The following is a 14,851-nucleotide window of genomic DNA, read 5'->3' as shown; positions in this document are numbered from 1 at the left end:
GTCTCCCAGTCTTGTGTGAGCTCACAGAATTGTTGACCTTATGATTCCCCAGCAGTTTTTCTTTATTCAGTCTAAAGGATTTCCCCCTATGTATGCAAAGAATAATATATAGCCAAAGACTCAAAGCAACCTCTGTGTAGATTTCTGGAGGTTTTGTCTGTGCAGTTCTTTCCTCTCAGTATGTTGTCCTGAAAATTTCAACTAACTCAGCCTCCCTGAACTCCAGTCTTCGTATCCTCGACTCAATCAGGCCACTATGTTTTGTTTAAGTTCCCTCTCTCACTCCTGTTGTCAAAAAACTGTAACCAGGTAAAAGCTTAGGTAATCATGCCTCATGTGTTTTCCTTCTCTTAGGAATCATAGCCTTGGACAGTCTCTTGTCCTTAATATCTAAAAATAGTTTTTAATACATTTATTCTAGTTCTAATTTTTTGTATTATGCTCCTTCCTGATCCCAGATGTATGCCTAAGATGTATGCTTATATGTATGCCTTAAGAACCTCTGTCCTATACTCTCTACCCAAAGCAACTTATCTCTGAGAGCCTCATTTCCTTCATCTATGAAATTAAGCTAATTAAAAAGTATAATCCTTATATTTTAAGGGTTTAATTATGATCCAGGTAGCATTCTATGTAATTAAATATTATTTCATGAGTACTTATAACAATCTTGTTAAGGTCATTATCATTATCCTCCATCTTCATAGATGAAGAAACTAAAGCAAATAAAACGTAAGCATCTTGTCCCAAATCACATATTACTCTCTGCTGGTTCTCTTGTCCTCTTTGACATCTCTGTCTCATTATTCTCTTCCTTTCCTTAAATGCTATGCTTTTCCATTTTCGGCCTTTGGTCTTTGCTACCCCTCTATGTTCCCTCTACATGTTCCCTTTGAATTATGTTAGCAACTTCTCTGAAATCCCACACCTAATGTTCTAGCTTGATCTTCTGTATCAGTTTCACAACCAATTTCAACCTGCTACTTGGGCACTTCTACCTGTTTATCTCATAGACATCTCCAACTAAAAACAATGAAACAAAACTTAATTTTTTGTCCAGAAAAGGCTATAGTTCACCTCCATCTCTGCTCTTCCTCTTGGTACCATATTCTATCCAATCTCTGAAGTGTGAAAACTGTGGTTCATGCTTGACTTTCTTTATATCTGTTTAGTCAGTGAAATATCTGTCATTCTTCCTAAAAATCTCTTTGTCTTCTCCTCTCTTTGGTAACTTCTATTTTTTTTAATAATTTTATTTATTTATGGCTGTACTGAGTCTTCATTTTGTGCAGGGTTTTCTCTAGTTACAGTGAGCAGGTGCTACTCTTAGTTGCTGTGGGCAGGTTTCTCATTGTGGTGGCTTCTCTTTCTGCACAGTACAAGCTTAAGCTTAGGTCATGTGGGCTTCAGTAGTTGAGGCACATGGGCTCAACAGCTGCAGAACAAGGGCTTAGCTGCTCTACTGCATATGGCATTTTCCCTGGCCAGAGATCAAACCCCTGTCTCTCGCATTGACAGATGGATTCTTCACCACTAGCCTCTCTTTGATAATTTCTTTAGATCAGGATCTTATTACAGACTGCAATTACCTGCATACTAATGTTTCTGAAATGGAATTCTCCCTACCCCATTGTTTAACAGTGTTTCCTAAACTGTACTGATGGTAGAATAAAGATCACAGCAATAATATCACCTATATAGTTTCTATCACAATGTACTATAAATATCTGCCTATATATTTCATCCCCTTACATTTTAGTTTTATACCTCCAGGACCTAGAAGGGTGCCTAATATATAACAGATAGTAAACAGAATTTGGTTATTAAATAAAAGACCAATGATCATATCACACCTACTTCTAAAGAGCTTGAGACAGCTCACAGTAAAAGAGACATACAATTAAGATAAAAGTAAAAGAATAGCAATGCAATAACCCAATTTACTTATAAAAATGTAAAGTTTCTGGAAAATTCATTAAGTCAAAATAAGTTATCTTCATTAATGCCAGATAAATGAGGTGGTACTATGTTTTCACACCCATTTTAAGAATGTTTGCCTGGTTTTCTAAGTCAGATATTTGAATCTTGACATTTTCTTTCATCAAAAGCTCTCGTTTCTTTGTTAATTCATATTCATTATTGAAGTCTGTAATTTCCTTAATAAATTTTTCTTCCTCCTCTGTAACTCTTCTTTTTGTAGCCTCCTGAAAAATGGAAACAAAGGACCAAATATAGGTGTTAATTTCAACAATATTCTTCTGTAATGATTAAAATTCAATCATTTGGAAATACTGAGAATAACACAGAAAATTATATTCCTGGTACTAAAATGTTATATTCCTCCAGCAATATTAATTTTAAAACTGAGGTTATTACATGATAACAACCAACTATTTTCATGTGAAAGATTTATCCTTAATATTTTAGGAGAATTATTGAGGTAGAAATTTTACCACCCATCATTATGTATGTGTCTGTTTGTGTATTAAACTTACAGGCATATATGCCATTTTGTCATTGCAAAATTTGTGGTAAAACAACTAAATGATCAAAGTTGAAAATCTATACTCAAAGGAATTACACTGCAACTGGATGGTAAAAGAATTAAATGACCAAAGTTGAAAATGCAGATTTACAGTCAAAGGAATTACTGTCCTTTAAGTGTAAACTCCAAGAAAATCTTTTAAAATGTAGACAAGGTAAAATTACATGGTCATTTCAAATACAGTTCTAAATAACAGTTTAAATTTCATAAAATGTCAACATGAAGTAGAAAGAAATAAGAATTTCCAGAAACTTTAAACAATGCTAGAACCTAAACTTTTTGACAATGGTAGACCTAAACATTACTGTGTTTTCTAATTTTTTTCCAAGAAACATAACTAATTAAGAGCTACAGCTGGAAACTTGCCATGCCATTCATAACCATTTGGTGGTTGATTCTGACTCTGGATATATATTTTTAACAGTTTAAAATGTATTTCTTCAAAAAGTCAATTAGTTATAGATTATATTCCTAAGCTGTTCTTGTCATTTAAAGCTACTGAGTCTGTTTGCTGTGATTTATGATTTAAAAAATAAACAAAATCTATCTTTGCACCCACATCCATTAATTTGCCGCAAGTTTGAATCTCTGTGCCTTTCAAAAGCATTAAAACCAAGATCTTGAAGCCTAAGCAATTCAACTCAGTTTCAATGTTTCTTTTATGCTTATTACAACAGCAAATAATTTCTATAGTGCATCCTGACAATTTAATTCTTTCAAACCATATTACTCTACCAATTGGTTTAAAATAGCACTTAATAATTTTCCATATCTTAAGAGGACTACCTGCCAATATGCGTATGGATGATTTTTCTAAACATATATCTAAAGCATATTTTTATACAAATTTTTGATACAATTAGTAAAATAAACTTTTCCAAGTTGCTGGAGACGTACAAAGGTTTGGAGAAGCATATTCCTTTGGTTTGTAATTTCATTGCACTGTCTTTCTAAGGCATTTTCATGCGTTTTCAAAAGCTGTAAGAGGAAGGCTTTTTCAGAAAACTGCTGAACCTTTAAAGCAAAAAAAAAAAAAGAAATCAGAATGAAACAATTAGACATTTCAGGGTATCTTAGTTAATAGAATAGATCTGTATAGTATAAAAATTTTTATATCAACCTTTAAAATGAAAAATAAAATTCACATTAAACATCTACTTTATATGCTCTATCTTAAATTATTTTATAAGTGCTTTATAATTTTTATAATCTCTTCCTCTAATAAAACTATAGGCACATCAAGGGCAGAGAATGCATTTGCTTTTTCCTGATATCTAGTACATTTGGTAGCTTAGGTACTAAAGCTTTTTGATGACACACATTGAAATTTGCTTCAAGACAGCTTGTTTTAAAGAACAAGTTTTTAGTCTTATTACTAGAAAATATGATGGAGAAATCATGTATACAATATGACTAATAAAATAATGAGATCAAACCTACAAACCACAGGCAAAAATCCACTCCCATGACTATAGTTATACCCAATAAAACACAAATCTGTTAAAGTTCTCAAATGGGTTTTGAGAACTCATTTTTTATTTTAGTACCTCATTTGGTTCTAACTAGCAAAAGATATAATAAACATTAATATTAGATATGTAACTGTTATTTCACTTGGGCTATAAAGAATAGCATCTCTTGAGACTATGAATATTGAAATGAAAGTCAGGAAGCTTTAATATGTAAAAGCTGAAAATGATGCCAGACTGGAAACAATCCTTCCACTACATTCAGTACTGGCCCTCATAAGAAAGCATCACTTCAAGTTTGGGGCTGTTCCCATCTGCAAAGAGAAAAGAAAAAGGAATAAATCTGAACTTAAATTGCAAAAAGCAAGATTTATGTTAGCTATAAGAGCTTCTTCAAGGTGAGAGACAGGTTGTGAAATCTCTGTCCAAGTAGATATTGAATAGTAAAGAGTTTAGGAATAGTCTGGTCCAGACCCAAAGGGCTGGCCTAAAAGACATTTTGAAATGATATGGCTAAAAAGCCCTACAAATACTGGCATTAAAAAAAGCAGCTGAAATAAAACAGAAAATATGATCTTACATTTATATAATATCATAGCACATCTGCCCATACCTTCAGCACTTAGTGCTGATTTCATCAACTCTATCATCAATAAAGAAAGATTAGAAAGGTACAACTTACATGACCAAAGGGATTCAGAAAATACTTTCAGAATTGGGGGAGGGGTGAATGGGGCAGTATTTTACTGTCTGAGAAGACAGAAATTAGAAAACATATGTCTTGATCTATAAAATCATATACAAACTGGAAACAATGGTGAGCAAAGCTATGATCATGAATTCTATCACATTTATTTCAAATAAGAAAATACTTCTAAGCTATTTAATATATATTATATAAATGAGAGTAAAATGAGTTCCAAAGATGTTAATACCTTAACAAAAGTTATATAATTAATTAGGGGGAAACTCAGGACTAAAATTCAGTTCTTCTGACTTTACTGCTTCTAAACCATTGTCCTATTATGGAAATACTAGAACTATTTCACAGTAATATAAAGATACTTTTGGAACTAAAACAGGACTTCAGTCTCTGACAACAGTAAAAGTTGAAAGTATACAGGATAAGAGACAGAAAAATTACCAAATACTAAGTCTATCAGAACTCATTGAGAAAAGGTTGCTTGCAGTATACTCCTAACTCTCAGAGTTGCAATTATGAACAAGAACCATCAATGCCAACAAAAAATGCTTTGAGACCAAACATCAGGCTGGATAAATCTTGGGTTAATCCAATTAGGTATTTTATGTAATATGCCTTTCAGAATCAAAATTCCTAAATTCTGATTCTGCTTCTACCACTATCTGTAGTCAAATCTGCAATGAAAACCAAAAATGGAGAAAATATTATTTATTAAACTAAGGAAGTTTAAAGTAAGACAAACAAATTTATTACTCAGATTCAGAAAAGTCGTATGTTAAGGGCTCAGAAGTTAAGGTGTGCTATTACAGCTATCACTAAGACCTAAAATTATCACTGAACTCATGTCTTCTTTCTTAAAAGGGAAAATAATAATTAAAGAAAGATATTAGACATACTGTCATTTAATTGGAATGCTTTATCATAACCTGAAAAAAATGAAATCTAAATACACCAAATGAAAATTAGACAACTATTTAAAAGATCTGTAAGAAAGGTATAGCTGAAATTTTTCTCTTCCCTAAAATTCTATGTAAATTATCCACTTTGAGGTCTTTTTACTTCTTTGCCTTAACTCATTATTGGTGTACTCTTCATTCTTACTTTCTGTTTTACACTCTATCTTCTCATACATTTTCCTCTTTTAATCAAGACCTAAAAAGTCCCAGAGAATCAATTACTACAGAAAGATTACAGTAACATTAATTTTTAAATTTACTTAGGATCTGTGATGAAAACATTTAATGCATAATAGAATTGGCAAGTAGGGAAAAGAGAGCAATAGAAGAAAGAAGCAGGACTTTGGAGAAGCTCAAGTTAGGAAGCTTAAGAAAGAACAGATGCCTATGATATGCTGACTCACAAGCTGAGGGCTGCAATAAGTTATGGCTGTGGGAACTACATGGGGTCTGATGTTATCAGGCCTTCTATTTTATTGTAACTCAGGGGTCAAATGCTTTAGGATCCATCCAGTTCCATCTACCAAGTATAAGTTATTAATTTTACTATTAAAAAAGCTTTAAAAGCTAAAAAAGCTACTAAAAGACCACCTATTTGTGGAATGTGTTTCTCGCTGTTCCCTTTGTTCTTCCTGTTATCAAAACTCATTTCTTAAATTATTTTTCACATTCTGACTTTTTAAAACCATATCTACCTCTATATAATATTCCAAATATAACCCTGAAGATACTGATAGGGTCACAAGATGAGGTCATTTCACAGAATAAATCATCATTAGAGATTTCTCTCATCTTTCTTTTGTTCCAAAAGTATGGGTAGGAATCAGAATTGGAAAGATATTAAAAGAGATGCAAAATTGTAATTTAAAAAGATATTTTTGAACTTATCTCTGGGTCAGGTTTGAATTGAGGCACTATCTTACACTCATAGTAGCCTGGACATCCATGATAAAAGCAAAGAAACAAACAAAAAGACTTACTTACAAAAAGAAACGACTGGCTGTATCTGCTACATTACCCAGGGATCTCAAGGGGTTACAAACAATAAAAACAAAGGAGTGGAAGGTTCAGATTTCTCTTTCTCATCTTGTTCCTTCCTCTGACTACAAATGAAATGAAAATATCTGTGTGCAGCTGTAAAATTATATTCTAGAATCGAACAGCCAAGCTTTGTCAGAAAATATTGCTCTTTTGAAAAATTTTAATTTGTAACAGTGCCAACACTCTTTTTCAGCAATAAAGATTTTGCTTGTTTCTTCCCCTGTCTTATTTCTCCTGGGATATCTGAGCTGTCAATAGAGCTTGTAGCTTTCCCAGTGAGTTGACTTATCTGGTCAACTATGTCAGTTTTCAGCATAGGCATTATTTGGGACTCTTCAATACTCTTGCCACTTGGACACCCTTAGGTATTTTTCCACCAAAATAACTTGAAAATTGAGAATGACCAAGGATGTGAAATTAGTGTTTGGGTTCCAGTAAATAAAGAATTTTGAGTAATGCTCAAAATTCTCCAAGTCAGGCTTCAACAATACGTGAACCGTGAACTTTCAGATGTTCAAGCTGGTCTTAGAAAAGGCCAAGGAACCAGAGATCAAATTGCCAACATCCATAGGATCACTGAAAAAGCGAGAGAGTTCCAGAAAAACATCTAGTTCTGCTTTATTGACTATGCCAAAGCCTTTGACTGTGTGGATCACAACAAACTGGAAAATTCTTCAAGAGATGGGAATACCAGACCACCTGACCTGCCTCTTGAGAAATCTATATGCAGGTCACAAAGCAACAGTTAGAACTGGACATGGAACAACAGACTGGTTCCAAATAGGAAAAGGAGTACATCAAGGCTGTATATTGTCACCCTGCTTATTTAACTTATATGCAGAGTACATCATGAGAAACGCTGAGCTGGAAGAAGCACGAGCTGGAATCAAGATTGCCGGGAGAAATATCAATAACCTCAGATATGCAGATGACACCACCCTTATGGCAGAAAGTGAAGAAGAACTAAAGAGCCTCTTGATGAAAGTGAAAGAGGAGAGTGAAAAAGTTGGCTTAAAGCTCAACATTCAGAAAACTAAGATCATGGCATCTGGTCCCATCATTTCATGGCAAATAGATGAGGAAACAATGAGAGACTATTTTTTTGGGCTCCAGAATCACTACAGACGGTGACTGCAGCCATGAAATTAAAAGATGCTTACTCCTTGGAAGAAAAGTTATGACCAACCTAGATAGCATATTGAAAAGCAAAGACATTACTTTGCCAACAAAGGTCCGTCTAGTCAAGGCTATGGCTTTTCCAATAGTCATGTATGGATGTGAGAGTTGGACTCTGAAAAGAAAAGCTGAGCACCAAAGAATTGATGCTTTGGAACTGTGGTGTTGAAGAAGACTCTTGAGAGTCCGTTGGACAGCAAGGGTATCCAACCAGTCCATCCTAAAGGAGACCAGTCCTGGGTATTCATTGGAAGGACTGATGCTGAAGCTGAAACTCCAGTACTTTGGCCACCTGATGCGAAGAGCTGAGTCATTTGAAAAGACACTGATGCTGGGAAAGATTGAAGGTAGGAGGAGAGGGGACGACAGAGGATGAGATGGTTGGATAGCATCACCGACTCAATGGACATGAGTTTGAGAAAACTCTGGAAGTTGGTGATGGACAGGGAGGCCTGGCGTGCTGCCGTCCCTGGGGTTGCAAAGAGTTGGACACGACTGAGTGACTGAACTGAACTGAACTGAAACAAAGCACAAAGTATAATCTACACTTTGCTGTGGATGCTGTTGCTTAAAATAATTTCAACTTTTAGGATCTGATATTTTGCTGATTAAATGCTCTGCCCAATAGTAGAATAGACACTACACAAGAAAACATCATGAAAGTTAGGTAGAAGCTTCCACATTCATAATCATGGTACTGGGGTAAGAATGTGTTTGTACCGCTATTTAAACACTAGAGTACGTCAATGAATACTCTATCAGTTGCAGATATTAACTTAAAAAGTAGATCTATTGTTTTTTTAATAGGAGAAGGAAATGGCAACCAATTCCAGTATTTTTGTCTAGAGAATCCCATGGACAAAGGAACCTGGTAGGCTACAGTCCATGGGGTTGCAGAGTTAGACGCAACTGAAGCGACTGAGTACACAGCACATTTTTTTAATAAATACAATTCTTAACCACAGATGGAATGCTTAAAGAATAACTCACTATGACACAGTAATCCTAATATAGATAAGCAAAGAAGGTTCAGTGTTAGTAAATATTAGTCCTTACAATTGCTCATAAGGCTTTACATGATGCACTCCCTTATTGCATCTATTTGAAACAGCTCAACTGGAATTCCATCACCTCCACTAGCTTTGTTGCTACTGATGCTTTCTAAGGCCCACTTGACTTCACATTCCAGGATGTTTAGCTCTAGGTGAGTGATCACACCATCGTGATTATCTTGGTCATGAAGATCTTTTTTGTACAGTTCTTCTCTGTATTCTTGCCACCTCTTCTTAATATCTTCTGCTTCTGTTAGGTCCATACCATGTCTGTCCTTTATTGAGCCCATCTTTGCATGAAATGTTCCCTTGGTATCTCTAATTTTCTTGAAGAGATCTCTAGTCTTTCCCATTCTGTTGTTTTCCTCTATTTCTTTGCATTGATTGCTGAGGAAGGCTTTGTTATCTCTCCTTGCTATTCTTTGGAACTCTGCATTCAGATGCTTATATCTTTCCTTTTCTCCTTTGCTTTTTGCTTCTCTTCTTCTCACAGCTATTTGTAAGGCCTCCCCAGACAGCCATTTTGCTTTTTTGCATTTCTTTTCCATGGGGATGGTCTTGATCCCCATCTCCTGTACAATGTCACAAACCTCTGTCCATAGTTCATCAGGCACTCTATCAGATCTAATCCCTTAAATCTACTTCTCACTTCCACTGTATAATCATAAGGAATTTGATTTAGGTCATGCCTGAATGGTCTAGTGGTTTTCCCTACTTTCTTCAATTTAAGCCTGAATTTGGCAATAAGGAGTTCATGATCTGAGCCACAGTCAGCTCCCGGTCTTGTTTTTGCTGACTGTATAGAGCTTCTCCATCTTTGGCTGCAAAGAATACAATCAATCTGATTTTGGAAATAGGAAAAAGAGTATGTCAAGGCTGTATATTGTCACCCTGCTTATTTAACCTACATGCAGAGTACATCATGAGAAACGTTGGGCTGGATGAAGCACAAGCTGGAATCAAGATTGCCGGGAGAAATATCAATAACCTCAGATATGCAGATGACACCACCCTTATGGCAGAAAGTGAAGAGGAACTAAAAAGCCTTTGATGAAAGTGAAAGAGGAGAGTGAAAAAGCTGGCTTAAAGCTCAACATTCAGAAAACTAAGATCATGGCAACTGGTCCCATCACTTCATGGCAAATAGATGGGCAAACAGTGGAAACAGTGTCAGACTTTATTTTGGGGGGCTCCAAAATCACTGCAGATGGTGACTGTAGTTATGAAATTAAAAGACAGTTACTCCTTGGAAGGAAAGTTATCACCAACCTAGATAGCATATTCAAAAGCAGAGACATTATTTTGCCAACAAAGGTCCATCTAGTCAAGGCTATGGTTTTTCCAGTGGTGAAAGTTGGACTGTGAAGAAAGCTGAACACCGAAGAATTGATGCTTTTGACCTTGGACTGCACAGAGATCCAACCAGTCCATTCTAAAGGAGATCAGTCCTAGGTATTCTTTGGAAGGACTGATGCTAAAGCTGAAACTCCAGTACTTTGGCCACCTCATGTGAAGAGCTGACTCATTGGAAAAGACTCTAATGCTGGGAGGGATTGGGGGCAGGAGGAGAAGGGGACAACAGAGGATGAGATGGTTGGATGGCATCACTAACTCAATGGACATGAGTTTGGGTGAACTCTGGGAGTTGGTGATGGACAGGGAGGCCTGGCGTGCTGCAATTCATGGGGTTACAAAGAGTCAGACACGACTGAGTGACTGAACTGAACTGATTCCCTCTATAACCTTATCTTCTACCAGTCTCTTCTTCAATCACTCCTCTCTAGCCACACTGGTCTCCTTGTTATTCCCCAAACATCCAGCCACACTCTCTCCTCAAGGCCTTTGAACTGGCTATTCTCTGCCTAGAAATCCCTTTCTCCAGATTCCTCATGGTTCATTCCTTCATCTCAGTCAAGTCTTGGCTCATCTCTTCTTTTCACTAGGGATTATAAGGATGCCTGATAAGACCACTGCTATGTAGGTTTGTTCTGTAAGAGATATGATGATTCAAAAACCTGGCACACAGTTCTCTCTCTTTTTCATTTCTTTGAGCAAATATGATTATTGTATACTTAGTAAATCCAAGACACTGTTAGAAATAATGAAGAGTTCAGTAAAAAGGCTAGTAATAGTATTTTTTTCTATTTACCAACAACAAGTAGAAAAAAAAAGGAAAAGATCCCATTTATAACAGCATAAACAAAATAAATAAAACCACACGTAAAGTTAACAAGAAGTATCTGAGACCTATATGAAAAAGCCTATACTGAGGAACATAAAAGGAAGTATAAATAAATAGAAAGATACACTGTATTTGTGAATGTGAAAATTCATAGTTGTAAACATATCAGTTCTCTCCATATAAACTGAGTATAACCTTAATTAAAACTGCAATATATTTGTTGGATCTTGATAAAATGATCTCGAATTCATTTTGGAAAACAAACAAACAAAGAGAATCAGGAAAATTCTAAAAAAGAAATTGTTCTTCCAGAGCATCAAAGGTATTATAAAGCTAATTTAAGTGAATGTGATACTGGTGACAAAGCAAATAGATTAACAGAATTATACAGCATATATTAGAACAGATACAAATACACAGTTTCACACAAAAACACAAGCTGGTGTTTTATATACAACTACATCATAAAGATGGTGTTTCCAGTCAATGAGAAACATGTGACATTTACCCAGGAGAAAAACAGGCAATCATTTTCATTTATGAGTAAGAAAAAGACTTGTAAAAAACTGGAAAAAGACATTGCTTAAACAATGAACTTCAGAAACAAACAAAAGGCTTAAAATTTCTAGTAACACAAGATTCTAAATTTTGATTTTAAAAAGTTACAAATAATAAAATTTGCAACAAATGACAAAGAAAGAGTTCATATCTATTGCATATAAAAAGCTAGAATTCAGTGAGAAAAAGACAAGAAAAGGATATTATTAAGCAATACACAAAGTAACTATGAACAATCCTAACAAATGAAAATATAAGTAACCTAAAACGTTCAAATTAAAACCATAAAAGCCATCACTGTTGACACATTTGTAAAGAAAATCAATCATTTCTATTGTACAAATAGTGAAATTGTAGAAATACAATCTGGAACTTTTCTGAGGACAATTTGGAAATTATCAAAAGTCTTACGAATACAGTTGACCCTCCCTTGGACAACACAAGGGTTGGGGGACTGATCCTTGGTACAGTAAAAAATCTACGTATAATTCATAGTCAGATCTCCATAACCACAGTTCTAATCCTCACATTCAATCAATCAGATCATGCAGTACTGCAGGATTTATTTAAAAGAAATCTTCATGTAACCGTACCCATGTAGTTCAAACCTACATTGTTCAAGGATCAACTGTTATCTACCAATTTGATTTCTAGGACTTTACCCCCAAAAAATAAGTGCACAAGGATGTATGTATAAAAGTATCATCACAGTGATATTAATAATCACATTATAAATAGAAAATCAGTTACATAAAATATATCATAGCCATTTAATGGGAAACTATGCTACCATTAAAAACTGTTTACTTAGATATACATTTACTGATATATCCAAAGTATAGTAAATGGAGAAAAAGGCAAAGAAGAAAGGGAACGATTGACCTGATTGCATGCAGAGTTTCAGAGAATAGCAAGGAGAGATAAGAAAGCCATCTTAAGTGGAAAATGCCAAAAAAAAAAAAAAAGAGGAAAACAATAGAATGAGAAAGACTAGCAAGCTCTTCAAGAAAATAAGAGATACCAAGGGAATACTTCATGGAAAGATGGGCACAATAAAGGACAGAAATGATAAGGACCTAACATAAGCAGAAGAGATTAAGAAGGGGTGGCAAAACTACACAGAAGAATTGTACAAAAAAGATCTTAATGACCCAGAAAACCATGATGGTGTGATCACTCACCTAGAGCCAGACATCCTGGAGTCCAAAATCAAGTGGGCCTTAGGAAGCATTGTTATGAACAAAGCTAGAGGAGGTGATGGAATTCCAACTGACCTATTTCAAATCTGAAAAGATGATGCTGTTTAAGTGCTGCACTCAATATGCCAGCAAATTTGGAAAACTCAGCAGTGGCCACAGGACTGGGAAAGGTCAGTTTTCATTCCAATTCCAAAGAAAGGCAATGCCAAGGAATGTTCAAACCAGCACACAACTGTGCTCATTTCGCATGCTATCAAGGTAATGCTCAAAATTCTTCAAGCTAGGCTTCAATAGTACCTGAACTGAGAACTTCCAGATGTATAAACTGGATTTAGTAAAGGCAAAGGAACCAGAGATCAAATTGCCACCATCCATTGAGTCACAGAAAAAGAAAGAAACATCTGCTTCATTGACTATGCTAAAGCCTTTGTGTGGATCACAACAAACTGTGAAAAATTCTTAAAAAGATGGGAATATCAGACCACCTGGTTTGGAGCACACCAAAAAAAGATGTCCCATGTCTAAAGACAAAGAACAAACGTCAGTGAGACGGTAGGACGTGAACAATCATGATAAAATCAAATTCCATACCTGCCAGGTGGGTGTTCCACAAACTGGAGAACAGTAATACCAAAGAAGTTTTCCCACTGTTGTGAAGCTTCTGAGCCCCACGTCAGGTTTCCCAGCCTGGGGATCTGACAGGATGGGAAATCCCAAGGAATCTGACCTTGAAGGCCAGTGGGATTTGATTATAGGACTTCCACTAGACTGGGGGAAACAGAGACTCCAGTCTTCCAGGGCACAAAAAAATCCTACACACACCAACACCAGAGGAAGGGAGCAGTGACCCCACAGGAGACTGAACCAAAACTACCTGCTAGCGTTGGAGGGTCTCCTGTGGCAGTGTGGGTTGGCAGCGGCTCGACACAGGATAGGGGTACTGGCAGCAGCAGTCCTAGAAGGTCCCCCTTGGCATAAACCCTCTTGGAGGTCAGCATTAATCCTACCAGAGAGCCCACAGACACCAGGGCTGGGTCACCTCAGGCCAGACAACTAACAAGGAGGAAGCAAAACCCCACTCATTAGCAGATAATTAGATTAAAGCTTTACTGAGCAATGTGCTGCCCACTAGATCAAGACCTAGTTTTTTCCACCCTGTCCCTCCCATCAAGAAGCTTACAGAAGCCTCTTAGCCTCATCCACCAGAGGGAGACAGAAGAATCACAGAGAACCACAATTCCACAGCAGCTAAAACAAAAACCACATTACAGAAAGCTAATCAGGATGAAACCACAGAGAGTTATGTCCCAGATGAAGGAACAATATAAAACCCTAGAAAAACAACTAAATGAACTGGAGATAGCATTCTTTCAGAAAAAGAATTCAGAATAGTAATAGTGAAGATAATCCAGGATCTTGGAAACAGAATGGAGAAGATCCAAGAAATGTTTACCAAAGACCTAGAAGAACGAAAGAACAAACAAACAGAGATGAACAATATACTAGAAGGAATCAATAACAGAGTAACTGAGGCAGAAGAACAGGCAAGTGACCTGGAGGGCAGAATGGTGGAAATCACTGCCCCAGAACAGAACATAGACAAAAGAATGAAAAACAAAAACAAGAAACGGAAGACAGCCTAAAAGACCTCTGGGACAACATTAAATGTACCAACATCTGCTTTATAGGGGTCCCAGAAGGAGAGGACAGAGAGAGAAAGGACCTGAGAAAATATCTGAAGCAGTAATAGCTGAAAATTTCCCAAACGTGGGAAAGGAAATAGTCAGCCAAGTTCAGGAAGCACAGAGAGTCCCAGGCAGGATAAACTCAAGGAGGAACACCCCAAGACACACAGTAGCAAACTGACAAAAACTAAGTTCAGTTCAGTTCAGTCACTCAGTCGTGTCTGACTCTTTGTGATCCCATGAACTGTAGCATGCCAGGCCTCCCTGTCCATCACCAACTCCTGG

At 36.2% G+C, this 14,851-nt stretch overlaps 1 protein-coding gene across 1 annotated transcript in view; it reads right to left on the bottom strand.

Annotated features, from left to right (window-relative positions):
• The window catches only part of CCDC172 (coiled-coil domain containing 172), a 56,194-nt gene that overhangs the window by 21,667 nt on the left and 19,676 nt on the right, over positions 1–14,851 (bottom strand). Inside the window, exons 3-4 of the mRNA XM_040254168.1 lie at positions 3,443–3,559; positions 2,039–2,204 (exon numbers count right to left, since the gene is read on the bottom strand). Of these exons, the coding sequence (XP_040110102.1) occupies positions 2,039–2,204; positions 3,443–3,559 (283 nt within the window). The remainder of the gene's footprint in view (positions 1–2,038; positions 2,205–3,442; positions 3,560–14,851) is intronic.

This window comes from Oryx dammah, unplaced genomic scaffold (assembly GCF_014754425.2).
Source record: "Oryx dammah isolate SB20612 unplaced genomic scaffold, SCBI_Odam_1.1 HiC_scaffold_14, whole genome shotgun sequence".
NCBI classification, from domain to species: Eukaryota; Metazoa; Chordata; class Mammalia; order Artiodactyla; family Bovidae; genus Oryx; species Oryx dammah.
Note: the sequence above shows the minus strand (reverse complement) of the source record. Positions and strands in the feature narration are given on the sequence as shown.